At 46.0% G+C, this 13075-nt stretch overlaps 1 protein-coding gene across 1 annotated transcript in view; it reads right to left on the bottom strand.

Moving 5' to 3' along the window:
- TRIM42 (tripartite motif containing 42) overlaps positions 1-13075 on the bottom strand; it is a 29688-nt gene that overhangs the window by 15530 nt on the left and 1083 nt on the right. Inside the window, exons 2-3 of the mRNA XM_019934119.3 lie at positions 7991-8688; positions 2779-3602 (exon numbers count right to left, since the gene is read on the bottom strand). Of these exons, the coding sequence (XP_019789678.1) occupies positions 2779-3602; positions 7991-8688 (1522 nt within the window). The remainder of the gene's footprint in view (positions 1-2778; positions 3603-7990; positions 8689-13075) is intronic.

The following is a 13075-nucleotide window of genomic DNA, read 5'->3' on the forward strand; positions in this document are numbered from 1 at the left end:
CCATTTATTGAACACATATTATGCACCAGATTCTGTGTCAGACATTGCCTGCCTCGTTTAGTCCTCACAGTTCCCTAGGAGGGAGATTTCATTATCCCATTTTACAGTGGAGGCTCAGCAGGCTTACATTCAGCGATTCCAATGGAACCACAGACTACTAAAGTTGAACAGTGTATCTAGTTCAACTCTCTGTTTCATACACAAGGAAGTAGAGTCCCAAAGAGGTGAAGTGACTTATCCAAGTCATGGAGAATATATGTTGACACTCAAAGCATAAAATGTCACCTCTTGGGAAGAGGTATATTAACAAGTGTCAATTAGCAGAGTGTGCCTGGCATATAAATATTTTATAATAATTGCATTTTTAAACAGATATTGCATGGTTTATTTAAATGTTAATAAATTTAAATGTTATTGTGTATAAAGTTAATTTATAATTACTCATAAGTATATAAATTTTAAAATTTGTATTGATTTGTATAATTAATTTATAATTTTTTTATGAATTTACACTTTTAAAACTGTACATGTACGTGACTTGTTAATAAAAATTAACTTATCTTTTCTGATTATCAAAACATACTCATTTAAAATACATACCTGGAAAATACAGAAAAATTATAAGGAAAGAAAGAAAATAAACATCTCTTTTAATCCCACAATTCAGTTAATAATTCATTATATTTCTTTCCAATTTTGGAATATACACAAGCACACAAATACATATAATTTGGATTATTATTGCTCTGATTCCTGCTTTCTTTCACTTATTACATTTTATATATGTCCCTATATCATTAAAAATTCAGCAAAGCACCATTTTAATAACTGCCCTATAAGTGATTTACTCCTTCCATAGCTGAACATTTAGGTTGTTTCTAATTTTACACTCTAATAAGTAATGATGCATTGAACACTTTGGGGCATGAATCTTCATTGAATTTTTAATCACTTCCTTGGGAACGAGTTCTAGAAATAAAGTTGAGTTTTTATGAAAAAACTCTTTAGGATTTTTAAGGTACAGAGTGACAAGTATAAGGCTAACTTAAAGAATATTTCCCATGCCAAAAGAACACTGTTAGTCAACCATCACTTGAGAGAGATGCCAACACAGATTTCGTCTCCTGCATTACTGAGTACTATGATTCCTGTGTGAATTACATCCCGTGATCCTGAAATACGGATCAATGATATTTTTACATCAAATACCACTGTTTGGCAGTAGGTTTAGGTGTCTTATCTTGAGAGTCAATAACTTGACTGGATTTTTTCTGTGTAGGGTCCTTTCTTGAGCTCATCAAGGGACCATTTATAGGTGGCATAGGGTGACTGTTCTCCAAGCCCAAGTACAGAGCAGGTGTCACCAGTCCTTCCCCTACAGAGCAAGATCCCGCCCACCTCCCAAGTGGTCTGAGTTGTGTGAGATGAGACCTAATGCCATCCCTGATATAATATCACATACACTGCAGGTTTTGCTGATCTATGATCATTTGGAAATGTAGGTTCAGCTGCTCCGTTGCGGGCATCTGTTATGTGAAGGGCAGAGATACTTTTGCTGTGTCTGACAGCCTATGGGAGGGTATGTTGTACATGTTCTACCTTGCAACATAAGGTCATTCTTGGGGTCAATTATAAATGCCAAGACATAGATTATAATGTCTCAGGAGAATAGAAAAGTAAGGCTTGGTCAGTGTCTGGGTTTCATTTTCTTGTTTTTAGACCCTTGATACTAAATTGTGGTCTGCAGACCGGCAGCAATGCCAACATCTGGAAGTTTGTTAGAAGCGTAGAATCTCAGGCCCCACTGAGACCCACTGAAGCAGAATCTGCATTTTAACCAGATCCTCAGGTGCATATTAATGTTTGAGAACCACTAGTTTAGGATTCAAGGATGCTAAAAGTCTTTGTGAGTGTTCTCGGATCATGGAGACAAAAGATGGGCTCTGCCACATGGAAGCAGGCAGTGGGTTGGCTTGGGAGATATCCCTGTAGGACCCCAAGAGGAGGCAAGATATGCTCTGATAGAATATCTTTTTTCCTCCCTGGACTTTAATAAAACATTCTAGAAACAATTCAATTTAGGTTCAGCTGGATTTGAAAGGAATGTTGAGAGATGCGCCATTTGTTCATGTTAGGCCTAGAAGGTCAAAGGACAGCCATGTCCCCTGAAGCTGGGTGATGGTAGCTGTAGAGGTCTGTGAGACATCCACACACCTCCAATGCCACCCCCACCCCCTTCCCCAAAAAGCTGAATCTCGGGAGATAAGGACTGGAATTCCATTGGGGATTATCCTTCTAATCTTTCCAAATCATGAAGAGTCTGGATAGTTTCTTTAGAAGAAGTAGCAGTTTAGAGGAATCACAGCTGATAGACAACGGAGCCTGCTTTTCTAATTCCAATTTCTGTGCTCCCTCTACTGCTACACGTTCTCCTCTGGAAAATATTACCCTCTCCAAGAAGTCTCTTCAAATTACTTTGTTTCCCAAATTGTGCTCTCTTTCAATAGAGAAGCTGCCTTTGAAGTGGAGTTGGGGTTTTCAGATGTACTTCTGGCTATGAGTTAAATACATTGTTGGGTTTAAAACAATCTTGGGCTACTTAAGATTTCGGGAACTTATCCCTTTTGAATGGACTGACCACAAAGAGTTTAGAGGGACAGATTTGAGTGACTGGACCCTAGAGGTCAAACAAGTAAGTGCAACCTTTCCTGACTACCCCGCTCCATTCCATAGCCCACACCCTCCTATCTTCCCTACAGGGCCCAGAGCCTTTCTTACCTTGGCAGCTCTCGGATACACCAGAGTCTGGTAGATAAGAATTGGGCCTGGAGTCTTCAGGGAGCTATCATTGAACGAGTACCAGTTGTGGAAGCTGCTGCTGTCCTGCACAGGCTGGTTTTCTACCCCTGCACTCCAGTAAGTGTAGAGGCCGTCTGTGGGCTTGGCAGGCCCAGCGGACTGGGCTCGCCCGTAGGCCTCCAGACCCATCTCGGTCTTCTCACAGTTGGGGCCATTAAAGGACAATAGGGAGGAGCTCCGCTGGCATATCTGCTGGTTGCCGAAGCTGTGGGTGCTGCAAGTGACCTTCCTGGCAATCATCGTTTCTGAGTGCAGGGGGTAGGGTGATGGCAGGGAGTTCCCCGAGGAACACACCTTCTTGGGCCCTGCGGGGAAGAGTTCGTGGATGGCATTGGAGAGCTCAGCAAAGTCCAAGGGCATGCAGTTCAAGGAGTGGAACCGGAGCTGTGGGTCTGGCCTGTAGGTATTCTGGATGCCGTCCTCGATCTGGTCCACCAGAATCTTGGCCGACTGCAGGAACGCCACTTGGCCTGTCTCCTTCAGGGCTTCCTTGGAGTAGGCGATCAGGCCACCCATCTCGTTCACTTTCATGGTGGTGACGTACACATAGTGTTCAATCTCCTTCTGCCTGGACACTTCCAGGTTCTCTATCTGCTCCATGATGGTTTTCTCTTTCTCCTGGAGAATGCTACGCAGCTTGAGGAATCCATTTCTGATCTCTTTGCGCTTTACCTCCTTGTCAGCTTTGAAGCTGTTTTTTAAAATGTTGAATTCCATGAGGTCATTATCAATTTCGTATCGGACTGCAAAACAACCAAGTGAGTTACTTCGGTTAAATTTTTCATTTCTCCAGATGTCAAAGCCAGTGGCAAACTGGAGCAAACTAACTTGGGCTCCAAAGATGTGGGTGGAAAGGGAGGGAAACCACTTGTTGCTGGGCTGAAAGATGCTAGCATAGGTTTATAAAATGAATGTGGCCTCTCTCCATACACCCCTCTCTTTCTCCTTGTGTAATACTTCCCTTGGGTAGGACAGCCATCCTTCCCTGGCATACTTCTATCTAGTAATCCCTGCAGCCTTGGGTCTAAAGTTGGGAGTTCAAGGCCACCTTTGATGTTAGTTTTCACCAGACTTCACTTGTCAGCAAGTTTTACTTGAGAAGAGATGATGCCACAAAGTGATGGATTTCCCCTGTGTGAAAACTTAAGCTTTTGCAGGGGTGGGAGAAAGAACTAAATTTCTGATGACTGCTTCTAAATACTGCCTTGCCTTGTTCATCAAAACCCAGCCCTAGACAATGGTGGCAGATCAGCAAAGTTCCCCTTCACTGTGTTTGCTCTTTAACATGTTCCTTTTCTCTGCTGGGGACTTTGACTCCCTTGGGTTCAGCTGGGCTCCCTCTCTTACTTACTCCCCACTTACTTTCCAGAAAGCATCTGCTGTTACACTTCAAGGAAAACCGAGTTTATCCTGCCGCCTCTCACGTGGCATTTGGATTTTAAGTTCACTCAGTCATTCAACAAACATGTGACACCTGTTCCATGTCACATGCTTTTCTAGGCTCTAGGGATACAGATATGAGTGTGAGAGGTCACTGATGTTCCAGGCACGCATAAACCCAACGATACTGCAGTGTGGAAGATGCTGGGGCAGGATGAGCATGTGGGCCACCTCTGTCTGTGAAATGGCAACTTCACAGTTGCCATTTATAGGGTCTTAGGCAATAGGCAGTGGTTTATAGGGTCTTTATAGGCATTAGGCAGTGATTTCAAGACACGTCAACCTTCTGTGGCCTATGCTAGAGGTAAGGTCCTCCCCATGAAAGGCTGACTCTGCAGTGATTTGATGGGCTATAATCCTCTCCAAATTTTACTCAGCAGTGGGGGTGACCAAGTCATGTTTCTTAACATAGCCCTGGGTCCACAGTAAGTTGGATCTCTGTGGGTGGTGGCACAGGGATGTGCATTACAATAAGAGAAACCCTCGGGTTCTGGCAGACCATGAGAACAGGACCACAGCTGTCTCAGTTACCACCATGACTAGGATGTGTAGAAGTGCTAGAATGGTGTTTGTTGAGTGAAAGCCATTCTGTCCTGTTTTCTAATATCTTTGGGGTGAACGTCAGCAGTGTTGCTCTCTGGCCTGCTTTCTGAAGCCCCCATTTCCTCTGCTCACCTCCTCCCTCACACTGGCCCAGAAGGGATGGGGAGGCAATACAGATGGGGGCTGAACAGGAGACTGTCAGGATGTGATTGCAGTGGTGCTGAGAAATGCTCCCTGCCCTCTCCACGTGCAAGCCCTGCTGTGACTTAGGGCCCCTGAAATTCCACGTTATACATTAATTCCTTTGACTCTTCAATAGTTACTCACTGTTAGAAGAAATCTGAATAGGAAATTCCTTGCTTTATTAGGGATTAGTTAGGCTCCTTAGAGCTGAGTCTGGAGAGGTAGGATAAAAATGTCTTAGATGAGGGGGAAGATGCCCCTTACAAATAAGACAGTTTTGCAAGAGCTGGTCTTAGAACAAAGTCAAAGCAAGGTCTCTTTCAGGCACTATATTTAAAACTAGCTACTATTTTTTTTTTTTTTTTTTTGAGGTACGTGGGCCTCTCACTGTTGCGGCCTCTCCCATTGCGGAGCACAGGCTCCGGACGCGCAGGCTCAGCGGCCATGGCTCACGGGCCCAGCCGCTCCGCGGCACGTGGGATCTTCCCTGACTGGGGCACGAACCCGCGTCCCCTGCATCGGCAGGCGGACTCTCAACCACTGCACCATCAGGGAAGCCCAAAACTAGCTACTCTTTATTAAATGTTTATATAGATCCAATCCATACATTATCATGTATCACACATATGGATCATATCTGTATATTATCATACATTACATATAACTTCAGAAGAGGAAGATGTTGTTTCCATTTATAGATGAAGACACTAAGGCTCAGAGAGGTTAAGTGACTGCCCAGTGTCACACAGCAAGTAACTAGAAGGACCCAGGGCCTGTCCCTAATTCTATTTGTCTAACTCCAGAGCCTATGTTCTTAATTGCTCCAGTTGCCCTTCTCAGTCTTCTGTGACATCAGAATCACCTGGGGTACTTAAAAAGGAATCCAGCCAAGCTCAGGCCATGGGTTCCGCCTTAAGAAAACCCTCTAGGAACCAATGGGGGCTTCCATTGGCCTGGCAACGTGGCTCCTGTAGGCTTTCTTTAATATAGGGGCTTCCCTGGTGCTGTTCCCAAATTGAATAAGTGTCAATTGACAAACAATGTTTCTAGGCATGGAGCAATTGAGAAATCAAGTTATTCCTGAAATATTCATGCTGGTGAGAGGCCCTGGGGGACATATTTAGCAAAGTCTGCCCCTGACCCACTTCTATGTCCAGTGGGACCTTCCTGTGCAGCTCAGCGGAAAGCTGCCTCCTTGTTGATCTGTTCAGACCTGTTTGTATGGACACTGACATTTCTGACAGGGGAGAGGCTGGGTTGATCTGGAGCACGCTGGTCATTTGACTCTAGGCCACCACGTAGGGAAACAGACCACAGGTGTGGTGGTGGTTCCCATTGTTTTTCAATCTCTTTATCTTTAGATTCTGGTCACTGTTTAGCAGAATAGGTTGTCAAATGAATGTTGTGGAATTAACATGGACTTCGGAGTCAGAGAGACCGGCTCTGCCATTTACTAGGGGACTTGTGCCAGTTCCTTCTTGGAATCCCAGTTGTCTATCCTGGGGTTGGGGTGGAATATTAGTGCCTGTACTGTAGGATTATGGAGAGGATTAGACATAAGTCCTCTAAAAGGCCCCGGTAAAGTAGGCCTCTGTTCAAGGAAGCTATTCCCAGGGGCAAAGAGCCTAAAAGGATCCCTGAGATCCTCATGTCTAACCTGGTGGATATACACCCAGAAATTATTGGGCTCTTTGCCGAACCCTGTGAAATATCACTGTACTGGGTTCCATCACGAAAACCTGAGTCAGTTTCCCTTATAGAAACTATAACTATATTATATGTAGCCAACATAAAATAACCATGAGCAGGCGTGCAGAGGAAAAGTGAGCTGTTGACTACAACATTACTGGCTATTTCTGGGTTTTCCCATTATTATGTATTTGCTATCAGTTCCTTTACTGTGCTGCTTGCGACTTCAAGGGAAATTTAAAACTGAGGTAACTCTCAGCATCGACTTAATTCTTTTCCCCTTTAAATTGGGAAGATACTGAAGAAATCCATCCTTAGGGACCAAACACCTTAGAAAGGCTCACAGAACTTCAGGATGCTACAGGATCAATCTCTTCCTTCTCCAAAGGAGGAAATGAGGCCCAAGGTCATGAAAATTATAACCAAGATTATAGAATCTTTATGTACTTATTATGGGCTAGATCGTTTTTTGCATGCTTCAGTTAGAGTATCTCATTTAATCCTCACAACCACCCAATGAGGAAAGAACAAATTGTTCAGGGAAGAACAAATCTGACGTCATATTAGATCTGTTCCTTTTGCTTTAACCTTTGTGCTTTGTTAACATGTGGTTAGTCCTGCTGGCTCTGAACCTTTTGTAAAAGAATGTTGCCTATAGCCTGAAATATACGGGATAGCCCATTCTCAAGGCTCTCATCTTTAAAAGTCCATTCACATAGAGATAAAAAGTTGCAGAACAGAGAATAACATTTGTCTTGTTGGAGGTTTGCAGGAACATCGTGACCTGACCTACGTGGACAGCTGCAAGAACAAAGGATACAGACACCAAGAAGCTTGCAGCAACCAACCTGACCCCTCCCTCACCTTGCTTTTAAAAGTGCCTTGCTGAACCCCCTCCCAGAGCTTGGGGTTTTGGGGGACAGGAGCCACCTGTCTCCTTGCCTGACCCTGCAATAAATCTTTCTCTGGTCCAAACTCCAACCTATTGTCAGTTTGTTTGGCCCCACTGTGTGCCGGGCACACGAACTTGCATTGGGTAACACCATTATCCCCATTTTATAGATGAGAAAACCAAGGCACAGGGAGGTTAAGTGGCTGGCGGTAGTTGCCAGATGTGGATTCCAGGCCACTGACTTGCAGCCTGGCTCAGTGTCTCCCAGGGCTTGGACTGCCCCACCAGGTGGAGGTAAGGCTCTCTCTAAACAGATCCTCCCAAATCACCTTCCCCATCAGTTCCTGAGCTAGGAGTGTTGGAGGGAGAAGAGGGGACCAGGACCTGCTTTGAACTTGGCGATGGCACTGAAGAGCGCGGCAGCCCTCTCGGAGCAGGCATCGATGAGGCTGATGGTGTCGTGGTCATTGTGTAGGGCAGTCTTGCAGAAGCTGCAGAGCAACGCGTGGTCGTTCCGGCAGTACTCAATGACGCGGCTGGACGGGTGGTGGATGCAGATCTTCTCGTCCTGGTCCTCGGTGCTGGTGTCCACGAACACGTGGTCCTGCATGGCCACGTCCGAGTGGAAGGTCTTGAGGCACTCGTTGCACAGGTTGAGGCGGCAGGTGATGCAGCGCTTGTAGGCGATGCTCTGGCTGCGGCAGACCTGGCAGACGATAGGCCCGCTGGAGCGGTCGAAGCGCCACCTGAGGTAGCCATGCTGCTGCATGTAGCGCTTGGTGAGGCGTCCGCGCAGGTAGTTCTCGGGCAGCAGCATCTTGTGGCTGTAGGGCATGCAGTGCGAGCGGTTGCACACGGGGCAGATGAGGATGAAGAAGTTCTCGGTGACCTCGGCGTGCTTCTGCAGCTGCCGCAGGCACTTCTCGCACAGGCTGTGGTGGCAGGGTAGTATGAAGGAGTGCAGGCGCAGCTGGCTGCAGATGGGGCACAACAGGTGGCTGACCAGGTTGCTTTTCGCGGGCATCATCTTCACCTTATCCAGTTGCGTGTCGCTGCTCCCGATGCGCAGGGCCGTCTTGGAGCTGCAAGGGGAAGCAAACACGGGACCTCAGGAGGAGAGCTCCGTTTCTCCACCTCGGAAGGAACCGGGGTGTCACTGAGCTGCTTTGTGGTGTGATGGGGAGGGGCATGGCTGTGCCGGGGTGGGGTGGGGAGCGGGCGGATGGTGCCTGGGTTCTAAACCCCCCTCCACCATCCTTTAGCTGGGCGACACCAGGTAAGTTAATTAACCTCTCTCTGCCTCTCTCCTCGTTATAAAATTAGTACTCGCCTGATAGAGTTTCTTGAGAAAATTAAAATTGATTTGAATACCTGCATGGCCTTAGAGCAGTCCCTGGAACACAGTAAGTGCGATACAACTGCTTGTTAATTTTTGAGCAAGAGAAAAACAGTCCAGAGGGGCTGGCACTGTCAGCTGGGTCTTGGGGTTCTGTTGGCCCTGGATAATATCACAGAACACCCACAGCAGACAAGGCCATTCTGGGACTGTGATGGAGCAAAACAGAAACAAGACCACTTCTTCATGTTTGAACTCAGACAAAAGCAAGAACATTGTCCAAACCACAAAAATGATCAAACATCCCCTGTCCTGGTTAAGGACAGTGACTGCTGCTTTTTCACCAGTTGCAGCATCAGGCTCAACTCTGTTCTTCCCACCTTCTAGGCAAGATTTATTAAGATACCTAATAGGAGATTTACCCCTGCGTCCTCACCTAACATGCGCCTAAATCCTGTAATAACTTAGTGATGCCTTCTTACGGAGACACCTCACACTTGCTCGTGGTGTATCTCTCAGTTGTTGCACTGGGCCAGTAAATCCAGTCTCCTCTGGGCACTGACATTACTATTGTGTGTGAGATGGAACATAGAAGAAGGTGGGCAAAGTGTTCTTCACAGGACACCAGGAGGTTAGTTGCCCAGCCAAGCCCAGCCCCCGTGTGTTCTGATCACCAGACCTCAACTGTGACCTAAGGGGCTAGGTGTTCGGGGCGGGTTGCACATGGTGAAATGCACTGCTGTAGAGTTGCACTTTGGAGATAAGTTTCTTCACCTCTCTCACCCTCAGTAAATCAAAGCTCACAATACTACTTCCTTCATGAGGATTTTAAAGTCCCCATGAGATAATCCACGATAAGTGCTTAACTCCCTGGACATAGTAAGCATTCAATGAATGGCCACTATAGTGACTCCCCTCTGTTCCTAGCCAGCTCATGTCCACAGCAGGGGAAAACAGTGGTCAAGTCTATGAAAAATATGTGCTTGTACGCTGTGTGTGTGTGTGTGTGTGTTGAATCTTTCTCTAATATCTGAGGCTGATTTCATATATTGTAAGAACTATGGATGAAGTAAGTGCATACTTGTAAACTTTCAAGTGCATGTTCTAAGAAGCTACAATCAGGGCAAAAGCAGTTTATGAAAATAAATGAATTAGCCATGGGGATGGAGGTATAAAACATACTTATTTGGACCTAGAGTCTGTCATACAGCGTGAAGTAAGTCAGAAAGAGGAAAACAAATACTGTATGTTAACACATATATATGGGATCTAAAAAAAAACAATGGTTCTGAAGAACCTAGGGGCAGGACAGGAATAAAGACACAGATGTAGAGAATGGACTTGAGGACATGGGGAGGGGGAAGGGTAAGCTGGGACGAAGTGAGAGAGTGGCATGGACATATATACACTACCAAATGTAAAATAGATAGCTAGTGGGAAGCAGCTTTGTAGCACAGGGAGATCAGCTCGGTGCTTTGTGACCACCTAGAGGGGTGGGATAGGGAGGGTGGGAGGGAGACGCAAGAGGGAAGGGATGTGGGGATATATGTATATGTATAGCTGATTCACTTTGTTATACAGCAGAAACTAACACACATTGTAAAGCAATTATACTCCAATAAAGATGTTTAAAAAGAAAACATACTGATTTTGTGACTATTCCTATCCCTTCTTCTCTGTTTGTATTAGCGATGTCTAGGGGTTGCGTTTGGCATTCTGCCTGTGTTCTCTTTTGCGTTCTTGCAGTCCCTATAAGCCTCTGGATCCTTCCCCATTCCCTTGGCCAGGGACCCAGGTCTCAGAGCCCAGGCAGTCAAGGGTGATACCCGAACATGTTGGAAGGGAGTGGCACCATGGGGACAGTGCCGGTTATGGAGATGCGGGCACCTGGATAGCTCATCCCTTAGAGATCTGCATGCTGGTGTCCAAGCCTGCCAGACTCAATGTTCTCAGCTCTGCTCCTTCTCTGCTTTCCCAGCCTCTCTGCTTTCTCCTGCTCCAGCTTTGGAGGGGTCATCTGGAGGGGGGAGGGCAGATGTATACATGAGAGCTGGGTGGATTTCTCTAGTTTCATAAGGTGGGGCTATGAGAATCAGTGTGTAATATAAAGGGAGACAGCACGAGAAATCAGAAAGAAGGAGGGAGAGAGGAGGGTGCTGGGGAAAGAGAAAGACAGAACAGGGAGAAGAGACAGGTGTTAATGGCCCAGGGAGTTGGGGTGAAGGTGAAAAAGGAAGTGAGAAAAAGAGATGAGTAAAGGCAAAGGGGGATGAATGAGATCAGACTGAGGCAGGATGAGGAAAATGCTGAGAAGGAAGCAGTGACGAGGAACAGGGGAGGCGGTGGGCCAGACACCAGGAGAGAGGCCAGGTGGAAGATAAGCCTCAGCGGACCCAGCACCAACCCCCTGACACTTGCAGTAGCATCTCTGATCATCGTCAGAAAGCCTCAGGCTTGGACTTGGGCATTCAGTGCTCATGATTCCACGCCACAACCATCACCAAGCCCAGCAGCCTTGTCTTTTTGTTGAGATAACTGGCCTCTGCTCCTCTGTACCGTGGCAGCCTCCTCGCAAATTTAGGCCTGTTCCCCTTGTACTTGGGTTCCCATATATCACCTGGCAAGTCTCCTGGCTTCCCTTCTTTTTCCCTCCAGGCCATTCTGCACTTTAGCGCCACCTGGGGGCAGGAGAGTTTTTTAAAAATTCTGATGCCCAGGACATACCTGAAGCCAATGAAATCAGAATGTCTGGGGGTGGGGGCCAGGCATCAGTAGTTTTTAAAGATCCCCAGGTGATTCTAATGCAAAACAAGGTTTGGGAGCTACTGGTCTAAGCATCTCCAAAGCACCAGTGTCATCCTTCCCCTGTTGAAATGGGCTTGGTGACTCTTTATTGCTGATGTGCAGGAAATGGGGCAGTTGAGAGGAGAGAGGGGTGTGAGAGTTACTTTCTGCACCTTAGAACTTCTGCACTTGAATCCAGAACCCCTGGGTTCTCTGTTCGTGCAAACACCATGCGAGGTCCATGAACTGAGAGTAATTTTTATTAACCAGCTACAAAGGGCTGAACTGTGAGAGAGATCATATCCTTCCCCTGAATTCACGGAGCGTTTGCTCACAAAATTGTTTTTCCACCCTCGAAAGGCTTCCAACCTGCCTCTCATCTTTCCGCCTCTCCAAGTGCTGTCATCTTAGAATGCTGAGTTTTGGTCTTTCCCCTCTAAGAAGTCTGCCTCTGCTATTCCAGATGCCCCTCATGTGTGACATGAAGAGACCGCCTTGGTCAGGGCAGGAAGAGGCTATGCAGTGCCTGACACAGAGGGTTAATGCCCTAAGTGAGAAATTGCGACCCTCAGTGCCATGACTTCTGGGTAGGAACAAAGAGAAGGCTGGCAGGAGCTCATGGCCACCTGGGGTACTTACACAGGCCATAGGGGTCGAAAGCGGCCTATGGAAGTTACTCTTTTCCAATGAGTGTTGCAGATATCAAGGGTTCAGAGGAGGAAGGGCCATTTATATTTTTATATCACATAACAGATTTCAAAGCAATATTAAGCCCCTGAATCATCGCAGGTACCATACTGTCTATTTTGCAGGACAGCATTTTAATTTAAGCATACAGACTCTAGGTTCAAATTCTGACTGCATCTTACTAGTTGTGTGATCTTGGGCCACTGAACCTCTCAAATGCTCAGTTTCTTCACTGGTGTGATGGGCATGAGGTAGGGGTTACCTGGGGTCACGCACGTGGTTCCCGGCAAGTTGCTTACACACTAAGTATTAGCTATTAGTATTTTGTAGAGGTGAGAGTGGTGGGGTTCAGGAGAGCTCAGCACTCACTCACACAGCTGAGGGAGCTTGGGTTTGGAACTCAGGTCTATACTGATTAGTGACTGTTTAGGACACGTACACTTAATTGCTACAAAGTGTAGTTTTTTTTTTTTCTTGCAGTTGAGGTAAATTTTATTGCTACATTTTGAAACACAAAAAATATTTAAAATAATAGCACCATTGAATATACGTTTTTACTGTTACATCAAGTGCAAAACAGACTTTATAGTATTTTTAGCTCTTTTTTTCTTCTAGTTTTATTGAGATGTAATTGACATATAGCACTGTATAAGTTTAAGGTG

Source organism: Tursiops truncatus, chromosome 4, assembly GCF_011762595.2.
Source record: "Tursiops truncatus isolate mTurTru1 chromosome 4, mTurTru1.mat.Y, whole genome shotgun sequence".
Taxonomy (NCBI): Eukaryota; Metazoa; Chordata; class Mammalia; order Artiodactyla; family Delphinidae; genus Tursiops; species Tursiops truncatus.